Source organism: Condylura cristata, unplaced genomic scaffold (genome assembly GCF_000260355.1).
Source record: "Condylura cristata isolate star-nosed mole 26May11 unplaced genomic scaffold, ConCri1.0 scaffold00005, whole genome shotgun sequence".
Taxonomy (NCBI): Eukaryota; Metazoa; Chordata; class Mammalia; order Eulipotyphla; family Talpidae; genus Condylura; species Condylura cristata.
The window spans coordinates 22,086,333-22,100,279 of record NW_004567106.1 but is presented as its reverse complement, the minus strand read 5'-3'; the positions used below and the strand labels follow the sequence as shown (position 1 = coordinate 22,100,279).

At 35.2% G+C, this 13,947-nt stretch overlaps 1 protein-coding gene across 4 annotated transcripts in view; it reads left to right on the top strand.

The window, feature by feature from the left end:
• The first annotated feature begins 479 nt into the window (after positions 1-479).
• The window catches only part of TMEM196 (transmembrane protein 196), a 57,984-nt gene continuing 44,516 nt past the window's right edge, over positions 480-13,947 (top strand). For 2 of the 4 annotated variants that reach the window (XR_001145115.1, XM_012721096.1), the window contains exon 1: positions 480-1,461. Coding sequence is in view for 3 of the 4 variants with exons in the window: in XM_012721096.1 (XP_012576550.1) it covers positions 1,297-1,461 (165 nt within the window). In the remaining variant the exon portion in view is untranslated. Of the gene's footprint in view, positions 1,462-11,385; positions 11,444-13,947 lie in introns of those variants that run through there. The other 2 variants (XM_004676753.2, XM_012721097.1) reach the window with 2 other exon arrangements.

Genomic DNA, 13,947 nt, shown 5'->3' with positions numbered 1-13,947 from the left:
AAAGGGGGTGGGGATGATGTTGGTAAACAAAAGGGTCTGCTGTCTCTGTAGGAAGCCGGCCCCAGCAAACTGCTGCTTCCTCCTTTCCCTCTTCTCCACCCCCTCCCCAATTCATGAAAGTCATCTGGGTGTGGATAATCCTTCGGAGCAGATTTGAATCTAGTTTTTCTAGAGAGTAGTTCCTTGGTAAGGTTTCTTCAGAATCCTAGTAAATTAGGATCTGGCCTTTCTCCATCCCCTCCACTCTCTGCTTTTCTTTGCCCAATACACACCCCCCTCCAACCTTGCTCACTCCCTCACCACCCCCCTCAGCCGTACGTACACGCAGAAGAAAGTTTTACACAGAATGAACCCCATGTTGACGTAGACATCGCCTCCCCTCCTATCTGGATAGATGCCCAGAAGGGAGTGAGTAGGGGAGATGCGGAGGATCGCTGTGGTTAGAGTCCCCCGAGGCTGCTAGCCAAGTGCGAGGCAAGAGTATTGGTTCTAGACACACAAATAGATTAAGCGTTTCCCCCCTCTACCAACCTCTTAAATCCCAATGAGGTCACTGCAATGAGAGAGAATCAGATCAAGAGAGAGGGGGAGGAAGAGGACGACGACGAGGGAGAAGAAACCCAGACGGAAAGAGGCCATCAGACAAGGTCGCTTTTTCTGGCGACACAGCAACACAGAGGAGCGTGGTGCTGAATATCATCCACCCGCTCAGCCTGGGGAACCTGGGACTCGCAGAAGCACTTTGTGTTACCACGAAAACAAAGAAGAAATGAGAGGGAGACGGAAAGACAGGCTCTGAGCAATTACGCTTTGAATCTCCCGGAAGCAAAGCTCATTCCCTTGGCTAGGAAAGAAAGGGGAGCTTGAAAGGGTCGGGAGGCTAAGGAGAGAGCGGGATTTCCCTGTGGAGACTTGGTACGCGGCAGAACTCTGGACAGCGCCTCTCTAGCGGGGCTCGGAGCTCCCTAGCTGCTCCAGGTTTCTGGCTCCTTGAAAGACCTACTACTGGGTTTTCTCTCCTTTCCTGGACTCCAGCCGCTGACCCCAGGAAAACCATTTTACGTATGATCCCGGTCTGATCGAGCCAGGGGGTGGAACTGCTCCTTTGCCTCTGGCCGAGTCAGGGAAGAGAGTCTCCGGTTCTGAAAAAATGCAGTCGTGGATTATGTTTCGCTGGTGAAGAAAGAAAAGTTTTGGGGTCTGGTGGGGGGCGGAGGGGTAAAGAGGATAGTGGAAGAAAGAAGGTGGATGGTTGGTTTTCCTCTCTGATCTGGAAGGAATGATGACCGAGAAAGGATGTGCACCAGCGGCCAGATTATTGGGAGCCTTTTGGTGCTCTCTGTATTGGAGATAGGGCTGGGGGTGTCCAGCGTGGCCGTAGGGGCGGTCAGCTTCAGCCTGGCCCTCCGAGAGCACAAGCCGCAGCTCGGAGACTCGTCCCCGGTATGGAGCGGGGTGTGTGTACGTTGAGCCATTTCACTCTCTCTTTACCTCTTTACGGTGATGGTCAGTATGTGTGCGCGTTAGTCACTCCCCGCTGGGGAAGACAATCATAAATCTCCTCTGGCTTATATGTAGGTTGATGTTGGCAGGCTATGCCTCATTATGTTGTCCTTTTATTTATTAGTTTTTGCTTCCTTTCCCTACCCCCTACCCCTTTCCTTGGCCTAAAACCAAATTAAAGGGTTTGTTTAGAGAATGGGATAGATACTGGCTGAATCTGCAAAGGGCTCCTTAGTGGTGTTGATTGAGGTGGGAGGGGGAGGTGACACTTGTCAAGGATGAACTCACTTAGTCTCTTGTTTCTTATACAAGGCAAAGCAAAGTGAGAATGTTACATTATTTTCTTGTACCAGGAGCAAGCAAAGGTAGAGTTTGCATTTATTTCTACTTAACGCACTCAAGATACACTAAGGTAACACTGAAGTAAGAAATGTGGTATGAGTGTAAAGGGAGCATATGGGTAAATCTAATCCTATAAAACTCTGCTTTTAATGTTCCCTTGTTAAGTCTCTGATACTTTACATATGAAAACTATTTTATAAAGTTTTAGGCCAAGAGTTAAACAGCAAATGGAATGACATGTAAGAACATTTTAGTTGAAGAATAGCTCAGCTTAAAGAGTTAAATGTTCAGGTTGGGAAGTCATAATTTTCACTCAGTCAGATGACATTTTTAACAGGTTTCTTGATCATTTACTTTGTGCAAATCTTGAAGAAAATTCAGAGACCCACTCATTCTTCCAAGAATCAATAAAATAAATCAGCATTATTCCTAGTGTGAATCTTAATTGTGAAAAACAGCATTTCTTCTCCTTTAAGTTATATAGCTGCTATATTCTTCTGTATTTCTAGCTTGATCTTATTTCCAAGGTAATTATGAAGATACTATTCTATTGTTGATAATCAGTAGGTGTAAATAACAATCATGGCTTAATTACTCAGGATTTAAGTCACTGAGAAAGGTTATTTATGCATTCAAGGAAAACCGTTCCCAACTAATTCATTGTTTTAAGGAAATGCTAGCATTTTAAAAACTCATAATTGTGTATTGAAAAAGTAGTTTTCACATTTTAACTTTTCTGGGTGGGGAAGATATTTTTAAATCACAGATAAAATGATGGAAGAAAAATGATGTTCAGTTTTAACATTGATTTCCTCCAAGAATCCTTGTTTTGATTTAAACACATTACTGCCTACCTCTAAATTAATTTATTATGTCATTATTGTAAGTATATATATGTATATAGTTTAAATGTAAATATGAAAGGCTAAATCACAAGTTAAAGCATAAAATTTTACATCTTATATGTAGTAGTGATTATTTTGACAGTTATTAGTATTATTATTGCTGTATTACATAAACAGTAGTACTTTAAACTTCCACAAGATAAATGTCAAAATGAAGTGTAACATCAACACTGAAAGCAAAGGAAGGGAAAGGGAAGAAAATGTGATCTTTTGATGACTTATCAAAATGTCATTTCTGTGAATTTAAATGAATAAATTTAGATTGTCTCTAAATAGTTTTATTCAGTTTAAGAATAAAAATATGACTTTGTTTGTCATCATGTAAACAAAAATAGTTAGGAGGGTTTTGTCTCTATTCCCAGACTCTTTACTACCATCTAGATAAATCAACATATGTGTGTAGAGAATTTGAAAATTTTGAATCAACTCAGTAAAAAGCAAATAAAACAGTCATATATATAACCATTATCATAAAAGAATAATTTCATGCTAACTATTTATGTTAGAACAAACAAAATTCATAAGGGTTCCTCAAATAGTTTTAAATTATATCTTTTCCAGTAAAATTAAAAAATATGTATGTGATTGAGTGAATGGATTTTAAAATAGAATGTCTAAATGGTCACTTTCATAAATGCAGTTAAAAGATCAACCTTATGAAAAAAACAATTTTGTGAAAATTATTTAGCAAATTATAAGTTTGTTAATTTGATGTGTGACTTCTCTCTCAATTCTGTCAACAATGAATTCATATAGCCAACATAAATGTATAGAGGATTATATAGAGAGGGTTTACTATGTGTGAGGCACTTTACTTTTTAATACAGAGATTAATTATATGAATCAGAATGCCTACTAGAGGAAACTAGATGGGCGCATCATTAATTTTATCAATATTGTGATATTAAGAGTTTGATATCAGTAAGATACAACGACAGATAAAGGGATGGTCAATTAAATATCCTCAGAGGTATCATTTCCCCCTTGATCTTCAGAGTTTATTGTGAGTGTGATGCTTAATGTGTCACAGTGTTAAGTAGTGTATATTAATCATGATATCTGACCCCACCTAGGTGCAAATCCCAGATCTGTCATTTACTATCTAGGTGAATAGCCAAAGTTTCATCATACTCTGAAAAAAGAGGATTGTTAGAAGGCCTAAATGAACTAATACTCTAAGTAAAGTTCTGGCATGTAGTAAGCACTGAATAAATTGAAGCAGCCAATATGAGTTGTTCACAGTGGTAGTGAGGGTGTGAGAAAGCCCAAGACAGCACATATATTCCCTTATATTTTGATGATGATGATGATAATACCACCCATTCTTCCCAAAGAGATTCCAGCGAGATGCAGAAAGAGACTAGGTAGAAGTCTATTCATCTCTTTGGTATTTTATGAATTGCAAATCATTCTTATTTATGAATACTAAATGAGATTTCATACTAATATAGTCACCTCATTGAAAGCATAAAAGATGACATTACTGTTCGATAACTATGAATGAGCCACTGACTACACTATTTTCGAAAAGACATAGTCCTGTGAATTGTTATTGATGGGAAAGATGTATTGACTTGTCGTGGAATGACTACATTTAGTGATACATAAGTTTCCTGGATCTGAAAGAATTATATTTTGTTGCTCTAGGTTGGCACTTGGAAATCCAGAGTCAGATGATGGTGTCCAGAGCAGCAGCTAATGTTGAGGTGTGCTTGATATATACCAACCTAAATTCCATCCATATCCAATATTTATCCCATAATTTTAGTTCTAAAATAATTTTTCTAAGTCTTGTGTAACTTTTCAAATGTTCAGATTTTCCTTATTTAAATCATAAACTTTTAGTGAGTTTTATTACTAATTTCTCTGATACATCCTTGATTTGTTTATTATAGCATCTGCTTTATAAATTTGACACTTTGGATGAGTGACATTTATAGCATAAGTAGGACTTCTATGTAGACTCCTGATTCCTATAGCAACAAGTCAGCCAATGGTAAGGTTTAGCTTACTATAATTCTTATCCATATAACAGCAACACAAATGATGTGATATAGATATATAAATAATAGTGCTCCCAATTATTGATTTTAATATTTAAATTTGTCCAATTGATTTAATAAACAAACAATAGAGTGAAAATAATGCTTCAGTTACATCTAATAATATATCCTTTTCTCTCAAGTGTAAACATATAAAGTATTCATATATTTTAGCTTAAGTTTAAAACACTGCCCCTAGTCTTAGACAAACTTGAAAATGTACATTTATGTCTAATTTTAAAATAATTTTAGCTACCCATGTAATTCATAAATAAATTATTTCAAATGTTTCATGTAAAGGCTCAAAACTGAACTTCTTTTCTCCACCACCTCATCAAAATTAGCCATTGTCACAATATGTGAGCTCATAAACATTTCTCCATAGCCAAATAGTATTGTTTGAGCATATAGAGCAGTTTTAGCGAGTTTCTGGATATAATGAAGTTCATTCATGGATCTGCGGAGCTCAGGTAAAGCTTATCTTACATACATGACTCACAATCTCATGATCAAGCTCTACTGTTATCTACTGGGCTTAGGCAATTAGATAATTGGCAGTTAAAGAAGCTAAACTACTGGGAAATGTAGCTTTTCCTGAAGAAATCTAATCATGTGTTAGTGGAAGTATAAGAATGTCCACTTCTGATGTTGATTAATATTGTTATAATAGAAAAATGGTGAGTCTTGCATTATCTTATGAGACATTTTTTGGGCTATGTGGTGGAAAATTTATCCAGAATGTATGACAAATTCTGCTTGGGGATTTTGGACCTTTTCCAAGGATATAGCTGGTTTGAAGACTTTGTCATAGAAACATTAGTAAGTTGTAATAATTGCATTGTCACCTATTTGTTGATAATTATTTGATATCACATCTTCATTTGAATGCTTTTGCCTAAAATGTTCAAGCTGGATTTCTGGATTGGCATAATAATTAATAAGATCATGCAGTCTGTGCTTCTGTTATGGCTAAGCAATTTAATTTCTTTTTTATGTTCACCTAGACCTCATATAATAATTAATAATTTTATTGGTAGATGGGAGGCATAGTTGAGCTGTCAAACTGAAAATGCCTGTCTTTAAAATTCAATAAAAAGTAGGATAAATATTCATGTGACATTCAATAAAATCTAGAGTAAATTTCCCAAGAAAGTTTCAATAATTTTATGTTCAAATAGGTCATATACTTGTGATGTGAATGCTATCTGCTTTCACTACTGGTACTATATATATGCATGTGAAATATATTATTACAAATGGCATTTATATATCCAAATAATTTCTGAGTTGATTAAAATATTTGACTTTCCTATATTTTAAATAGATATATCTTCCAACATATCAAATGGGTTGTGCTAGAATAATTATAGTGTATAAAGAAACTCATTGAGCATACATCAAAGAGAAAAATAGAGACAGAGGAAACTAACTACTTCCCTCTGTGATGCACACAAAGTTGCACTTTTCATGAATTCAAATCAAATATATATGTTCTTCATTCAAATCACGTATCAGACTAGATTAATATAACCTCACTCAATGACTTAGCATTTCTTCACCACATAACAGTTTCTCTATTTGTAAAGAGAAAAAGACTAGTGCTTACTTCATAGAGTTATTCTGAAGCTAAAAGATGATGCTCACAAAGCTGTCAGTGCCTGGAGTAGAGCAAGGGCTCACTAAACATTAATTGATCCTTTCTTCTACTGCCCTCCTGCTCTTCCTTGACTTCCTGAGACCTAGAGCCCACTAATACTACAGTTTCTCCAGTATGCTCAGTCAGATCCCCTTTGATGCATTCTTTTCTTCATGTCTAATATGTAGTAGAGTGTCTTTTGACTAAGTAAGTTTATATAGTACAAAGAAGAAACCTTCAAAACACCTACATTAGATTTGTCATGTAAATACTCAGCTTAAAACTGAATGAAGGAAACAAACTACAAAGTACTTCCATCTTTGTTTTCTTTTGGAAATGGAGATGATGGTAAGAACTCAATCATAAAAATATTTGGTAATGAGATAAGTGAAAAAATCAGTTAAATTTGGCAAGTTAAATAGTTGGGACATAGTAACTATGTTATAAAAAATCCTTTAAAATATAAAAATATATAAGTACATGTCAAAGTCAAAACAAAGCAGGAATTAATACTTCTAAGAATGATACATAATATCTTAGAGAATTATTTGATTTTTTTCTTGAACTACAAGTATCGCTTCTAATAGATGACCAATTCCTATTACATGCCATATCATTGACAGATGCACCAACAATGTATCTATATTTCAATAATGACTCCTAAAACCTTAGTTAGTGTTTATGATTTTTAGCACCAATATTAAGACTCCTTAGAAGTAATTCTAAGTTTTATTAGTTCATGGTTCTGTTATTAAATTTTGTACAGAATTATGTGGTCAAGATAAAAATAAGACAGTAGTGGTTAAGTAGATCACTTGGGAAGAACTCAAGGGAGCTTTGACTTATTTATCCTGTAAAATAATAGTATATAAAATTTATTCATAGTCAATTATCAATATGATCCAAATATATCATATACATTATTATTTCAAATCTTACAACCTCATGAAAAATGTAGAATTCTATAAAAATGCATGTAGGAAAAAGAAGTTACCTAGAATCCACTGTCATTTGCTCTGTGAATTAGTATTTACACCTAAAGCAGTCTTATTTTAAAATCTATGCTCTTTTTATTGTACTACATGAAACATGGGAATTTTTTATTAAAAAATCATTACTAAGACTTTGCCTCTTGATTTTCTCCCATCCCAGATTACATTAGTCAGTCATGATAACATAAAGACAAGGTCCCCATCACTTCATCTATTTTCCAGAAGAGACTGACACAGTCAGCTGATCAACTAGCTCAACCTCCCATGTTCTCAGAGGAGTGTAAGATACAGGAATGTTAAGATAAATCTTTAAATCAAGTTCCTAGTTATGCTTATGCTTTAGCCTTAAAAATGAAATTAAGTTATAAAATTCAAGTGGTCATTAAATATTATGAGAAAAGTCAGGAAGACACAACACAACAAATTTAAACATAGTCAAGATGTGTTCCTCGTAGAGGAAGAATTTTTTCCAAGCCTTGGAGTTTGGGCAGGATTCCAGTGGTCAGAAAAAAAGAAAAATGTGTTTAATAAAGCTATTACATGTGTACAGTCATGGAAAGAAAAATAAAATGAAGTGCTTTGGGAGCCTAAGCAGTGATATTCACATAAAAACTGTAAATGAAGACTTACCTGATCTAAATGGGGTGGGACTAGCTTTCAAAAGATCCTCAAAGAATGGCAAGATGAGTCTGTTCTTGATTTCTTCCTAAGCTTCGTGTGTTCTGCTGAGTAGAACCTGGTAATCATGAGGCCAAGGCATTTGGTCCAGACATTGTTACTCAATTCCATGGCAAAGTCTTAGCCTTGACCCTAAGATGTGTCCAAAAAATCATCAAAATAAGATTTAAAAAAAAACTTGAAAGTTTTTTGAAGTGTAAATCTACCATCACAAATATTCGAGGAACTTCCCTGTTGATGTTGAATTTGTAAGATCATAAGTTTCTTTTTTTGATTATTCTTACAGCTGCCTGACATATAAAACAAGAGTCCATTTAGTTAATTGGAGATAACAGCATGACATGAAAATAGATTTTGGAGGAATTAAGACTTGAGTTCACTTGAATCCAAGTTGTGTTTCTTCCAAAATTTATTTTTAAACTCTTGTTGTTTAAGTTTGAGTGAGTTGTATTATCTCACTGTGGAGCCAGATAGTGTCTGCTAAAGATTAATACTACTGTTTATCTCAAGGAGTTGTTCTAAAATTAAATGTAATGACTATATATAATAGATTTGCTACCTCTTAGGTGAATAGTAATTATGACTGACCCACAACAATAATAGAAAGCATTTCACATTTTTCTGGAAAATGCATTTTCTGTATAGATGTTTTGTTTTCAGACATTTCTGAAGGTGAGCAAATTGTAAGAACATGGATAGAATTGACCATGGATTTTAGACTTGGTAAAATTTAGATCATATGTCTTTTCTTGAAAATATGTACTTTAAATAGCCAATTTGGGGACATTAATAGTTGTGATTTGACGTGCATGTCCCGGGATTTCAGAAGTGTTTTCTAGGTCAATACTGGCATAAAGAGATAGGCTTTTTGTTTGTCTTACCAGAGATCAGTGATTCGTCTTTTCATTATTTTTAGTGGCATTGTTGAAATTTTTAGTTCTTCCTTTACTTATTGACTCCTAATTATTTCTCTACATGGATTGCTTTGAGGAGTTAGAATAGTAATAATGATGACATTAATAGTGATAGAAATGGCTGCTTATATTTCTAATATACCACATTGCCTGAAAGTTTCAACAGTTTCATTATGCTATTTATATCAGCAGATGAGTTTCTTCACTTAAGGTATGAGAACCTAGAGTATTTAGGATTCAATAAAAAGAGTAGGGTAAAAACAAAAATAGCATAAAGAATATGTGTGTATGTGCACATGCACTCAGACACATGAATGGCAGAGGTGAAGAGCAAAGCAATTGGTTCTTGTCACTGATACATGGTAGGAACCCTAGTTGGGCTGCATGTACCCTGGTCTGGGATAAGTTCACAGTGCCCTGACCCTCACTCAACTAAACAGCTTTTTCCATAACTCACTGGCTTACATAAACTACCAGGCATGTTGCATGGATGCTCATTTGATGTGTTGACTATTCTTGGTAAGAGTATAACTTCTATCTTCTTTTCCCTGAAGTCTCTAGTTATTTCAACACTGTTAGGATAGGTCACAAATCATAGTCTCAAAGCTAGCATATATGTCTTTTTGTTTCTTTTATTTATTTATTTTTTTACCAAATCCATCTTCTACATTAAAACCTCCGTTATATTTTCCACATGTTTCAGTTGTGTCTATAACATTTTAGTCTTGCCTTAATGTATTATAGTATTTCATATAATTTTACATGTATATGACATGAAGGCTAATTGAAAGTCTACTCTTACCCCAAATCCACAAATTCGTTTCTAATTTTCCTTGCTATTTCTGAAATAGAAATAGCTAAGATCAAAAGGCCTTATTTATTTTATATTAAAATTTTCAGATTATTTTCAAAAAGAAAAACTATCACAGCACAGAACTGGCACACGCATGATGTGTCAAGCATTAAGTTAAAAAATTCCTGCAATCCATGAACATTGAGGGGGAGATGTGAAGGAATGACATTCTGAGTATCAAGCCTGATTCTTTTCGTAGACTAAAGAATTTGAATCCTGGGCCAGTGAGAAGTCCACGAGATTTTTAGACTTGGATTCATTTTAAGAATTTAGCAAGTCATTCAGCTACATGTTATGTCTGGTGATTTCTTCTGAAATTCATTCCTGTGTCTTGGGTTCATTTGATTATTTTACAATCTTGGAAGAGATTTCTTTTACTACTTGCTGTGTGTCCCTACTTACTACTATGGGGTTTTCTTTCCAGCTGTCCCTTGAGTTCTTTTGTTATCATTTATTTATGCCTTGTTTGCTTTTTATTCCATGTGGTCTCTTCACATTTCCTCTTTCTTGCCTATATTTGTCAGTGATCATGACTAATGATAAAGATGTACATTTACTATTTTCCAGCTGGAATTTTAAAATTTCAAATATTTTGAATTTTTTCTGTCATCAAAGAAACTTGGTATGTGGATCTATGTGGCTTATTTTAATTTCAGTGCTTTGTTCTAGGGTGGAAAATAAGAAATTAGTTGAGCTTAAAGGAAAAAAGAACACTGCATAATTAGCAGGATTTTCCATAGACTAAGAAAAGAAAGAAATATAAATAGGAAGGAAAAAGTGACTTCTTTTAAAAATGAGCACTATCTTAAAAATGCAGAATTGGGAGTGCAGAGGAATTTAAGATCTGCAAGTTGAATAAAGGCAGAATAAGCACAAGGAAATAGGGTTGTGTGTTAGCACAATCCAGAACCTGGGATTCCCCCGAAGTTAAGCATATGGAGACAGGTCTAAATCAGTAGTGATGGCACTTGATGGACTGGAAACCCAGGGTCTGCCTGGGTCAGGATGAATCAAGTAGAGCAATGATAGTGTGATGTAGAGAAAGAAATATGCAAAGTCAGGAAAGACAGGTTTGTTCTCATTTTTGTGAATCATATGCCCACTCTCTTGGGCATTCTCTTCCCTATAAGATTTAGTTAACAAATATTGATTCCACAAATACTAGATTCTGTTCTATTAGTTTCAGAGTATGTAGCAGTGAATAAGTTAATTATGCCCCCCAATCTTCTGCTATTTTAATTTCCAAAGGAATAAAGGTTAACAAATAATGTACAACTGAACAATTATAGAATGTGTTGTTCAAACAGGAAAAATATGGGCTTATGAATATATTTTAAAATTATTAATAATGGGGAAAGCAAGGAAAAAACCTCTCTAAGAATGTACATTTTCTGAAGGATGATGAGGCATTATTCAGATGAAGAGGCGGAAGAGCATTGTTCCAAGCGGAAAGAATGGTGTGGGTTAAGATGCTTGAAATAGGAGCAGTTCAGTGCTTTGAGAAACTGAAGGGTGACTGGAGTATGGCGAATGAGGAGGAAGAGGATGGAAGTTACTGGAGAGGTAGAGAAGCAAATGGTATGAAAAACACTTAAGGTTTTATGCACTTGTTGCAAAATTTTTATCTTCCTCTAATTGAAAGAGCCATTGAAAGATTTAAAGCAAGAAAGCAGTAAGATTGTATTTGCATTTAAAGAAACTCATTTTGGGTTGTAGTTAAGATATATTTGAGCTAGACAAATTAAGAAATCATAAGTTTAGTTACGAAGACTCTAGGATATAAAATACATTGGTAGCATGGGTGAGAATGGAAGTGATAAAGATAGAGGATGTTTGAACTACAGAGTCAGTGAGACTTTGTTTGATTAGATGCCATGTTTGATAATTGATTTTTAACTAAAATAATATTTGAGTATCCCCATCAATTATTACCACCATAGTATGCCCACCAGCAACCCACCCCGATTCCATCACCTTAGACCATTTTGCTCCCTTCGTTCTTTCCCTTCTCTTCCCCTGCTTGGTGCTTCAGTTCTGTAGTTTGCTATCAAGGGTTAGGTTTCCAGCTTGTCTTTATTTATTAATTTTATAGTGAAGTATTAAAGATGAATCTCAGATTTGGGGATTGGCCAGCTGTTGAGATAATGGTCCCATTTACTCTTTTGAGAACTGCATTGATTAGAAAATGATGTGAGTGTGTGTGTGTGTGTTAGTGTGGGGGGAGAAATCCAGGATTTCTCTGGAACATATTTACTTACTTAGGACTTTATACTTATTGAGCTTTATGTTGCTAGAGGACAGTGATATATCCAAATGGAGACTGTTGTAGACTGTTTGATAGGTTTAGAATTCAGAAAAAAAAGAAGTGTGCTGGAAATCTAAAAATGGGAGTGGTCTATAAATCTAAGATATTTTAAGCTGTATGGCTGGTTGAAACCTCCCAAAACAGACTTTACCTGCTGTGATACTCATAAACCAAAGGAAAAGATTAAAAAATTAAAACTGAGAGGTTGTGGCTAAAGAAAAATGCTGAGTACAAAGAGAGTATGATGTCAGAATATTACAACAAGAACTGATGAGAACTGAAATAAGGAAGTCATTTCTTATCTTAGTGAAGGTAGTTGAAGTAAATCGGGAATAGTATAAGCCAGTCTGCAGTCCCCTGCCAGACAATGGGAAGTTGGAATCTGGAAATAGTAAGTGCAGAAACTTGGCAGGAATATGAAGATGGGCCTGTGTAAAGAGGTAGAGCAATAGATGTAAAAGGAATTGGAGTCAAGGAATGTTTTATTGTTATTGTTATTATTATTTATTATTTATATCATTCTTCATTTTGCACATTTTTTCATCTTGGATGTAATCCCCATGGACTTCCCACAACCAGTTTACCTGTGTGCCATCATCATAATTGTGCACTTTTCCAACCCCAGTTTTGATCCCATTCCCCTTTTCATCCCCATAAAATGTCTCTAGTTTATAGTTGCTCATTGTTTTCATTTTTACTTTATTGCAATTGCTTTTTTTTCCCCCTGAACTCTTATGCTCCTGCTATGAGTGAAACCATCCCATAGTTTTCTTTTACTTTCTGGCTTATTTGACCAAGCATGATCCCTTCCAGCTCCATCATGTTGCTTCAAAAGGCATCCGTTTATCCTTTTTGATTGCTGAGTAATATTTCATTGTGTATTTGTCCCACAGCTTTTAAATCCAGTCATCTATTTTTGGGCTTTTGGGTTGATTCCACATATTCCCTATAGTAAATAGAGTAGCAGTAAACATGGAGTGCAGGTGTCCTTTTGAGTTGATATTTTTGTGTCCTTTGAGTAGATACCTAGGAGTGGGATTAATGGGGTTGTTAAATTTATTTTTGTTGAGTTTCATCAGTCCTTTGTCATTAGAATTGTGTGCAAATATTTTCTCCCAATCAATGGGGTGTCTATTTGTTTTGTGTAGTGTCTTTTGCTGTACATATGGGTCATATGGAAGCTCCATTTTTAGCAGTTTGAGAAATCTCCAAACAGCTTTCCATAGTGATTACACCAGTTTGTATTCATACCAGAAGTGCAGGAGTGTTCCTTTTTCTCCACATCCTTGCAAACACTTGTTGTTCCTAGTTGTTTTAGTATGTGCCATTCTCACAAGTGTGAGATGGTATGTCATTGTAGTTTTAATTTGCATTTATTTTATTACAAGTGATCTTGAACATTTTTTCATATGCCTGTTGGCTGTCTGCATTTTCTCTTTGGAAAAGAGTCTTTTTAGCTCTTCTGCCCATTTTTCCATGGGGTTGTTCAGTTAATTTTTGTTGAGTTTCATCAGCTGTGATTAGTCTTTTGTCATTAGAATTGTGTGCAAATAATTCTTTCTCCCAATCAATGGGGTGTCTCTTTGTTTTGTGTAGTGTCTTTTGCTGTACAGAAGCTTTTTAACTTGATGTAGTCCCAGCTGTTTATCCTTTCCTTCACTATCCTTGCTTTGGGTGTTGTATCTTTAAAGATGTTATCAAAGTGTATGTTGTGTAGTGTTTCACCCACCTTTTCTTCTAGATATTTTATAGTTTCCGGTCTTATGTCTAGTTCTTT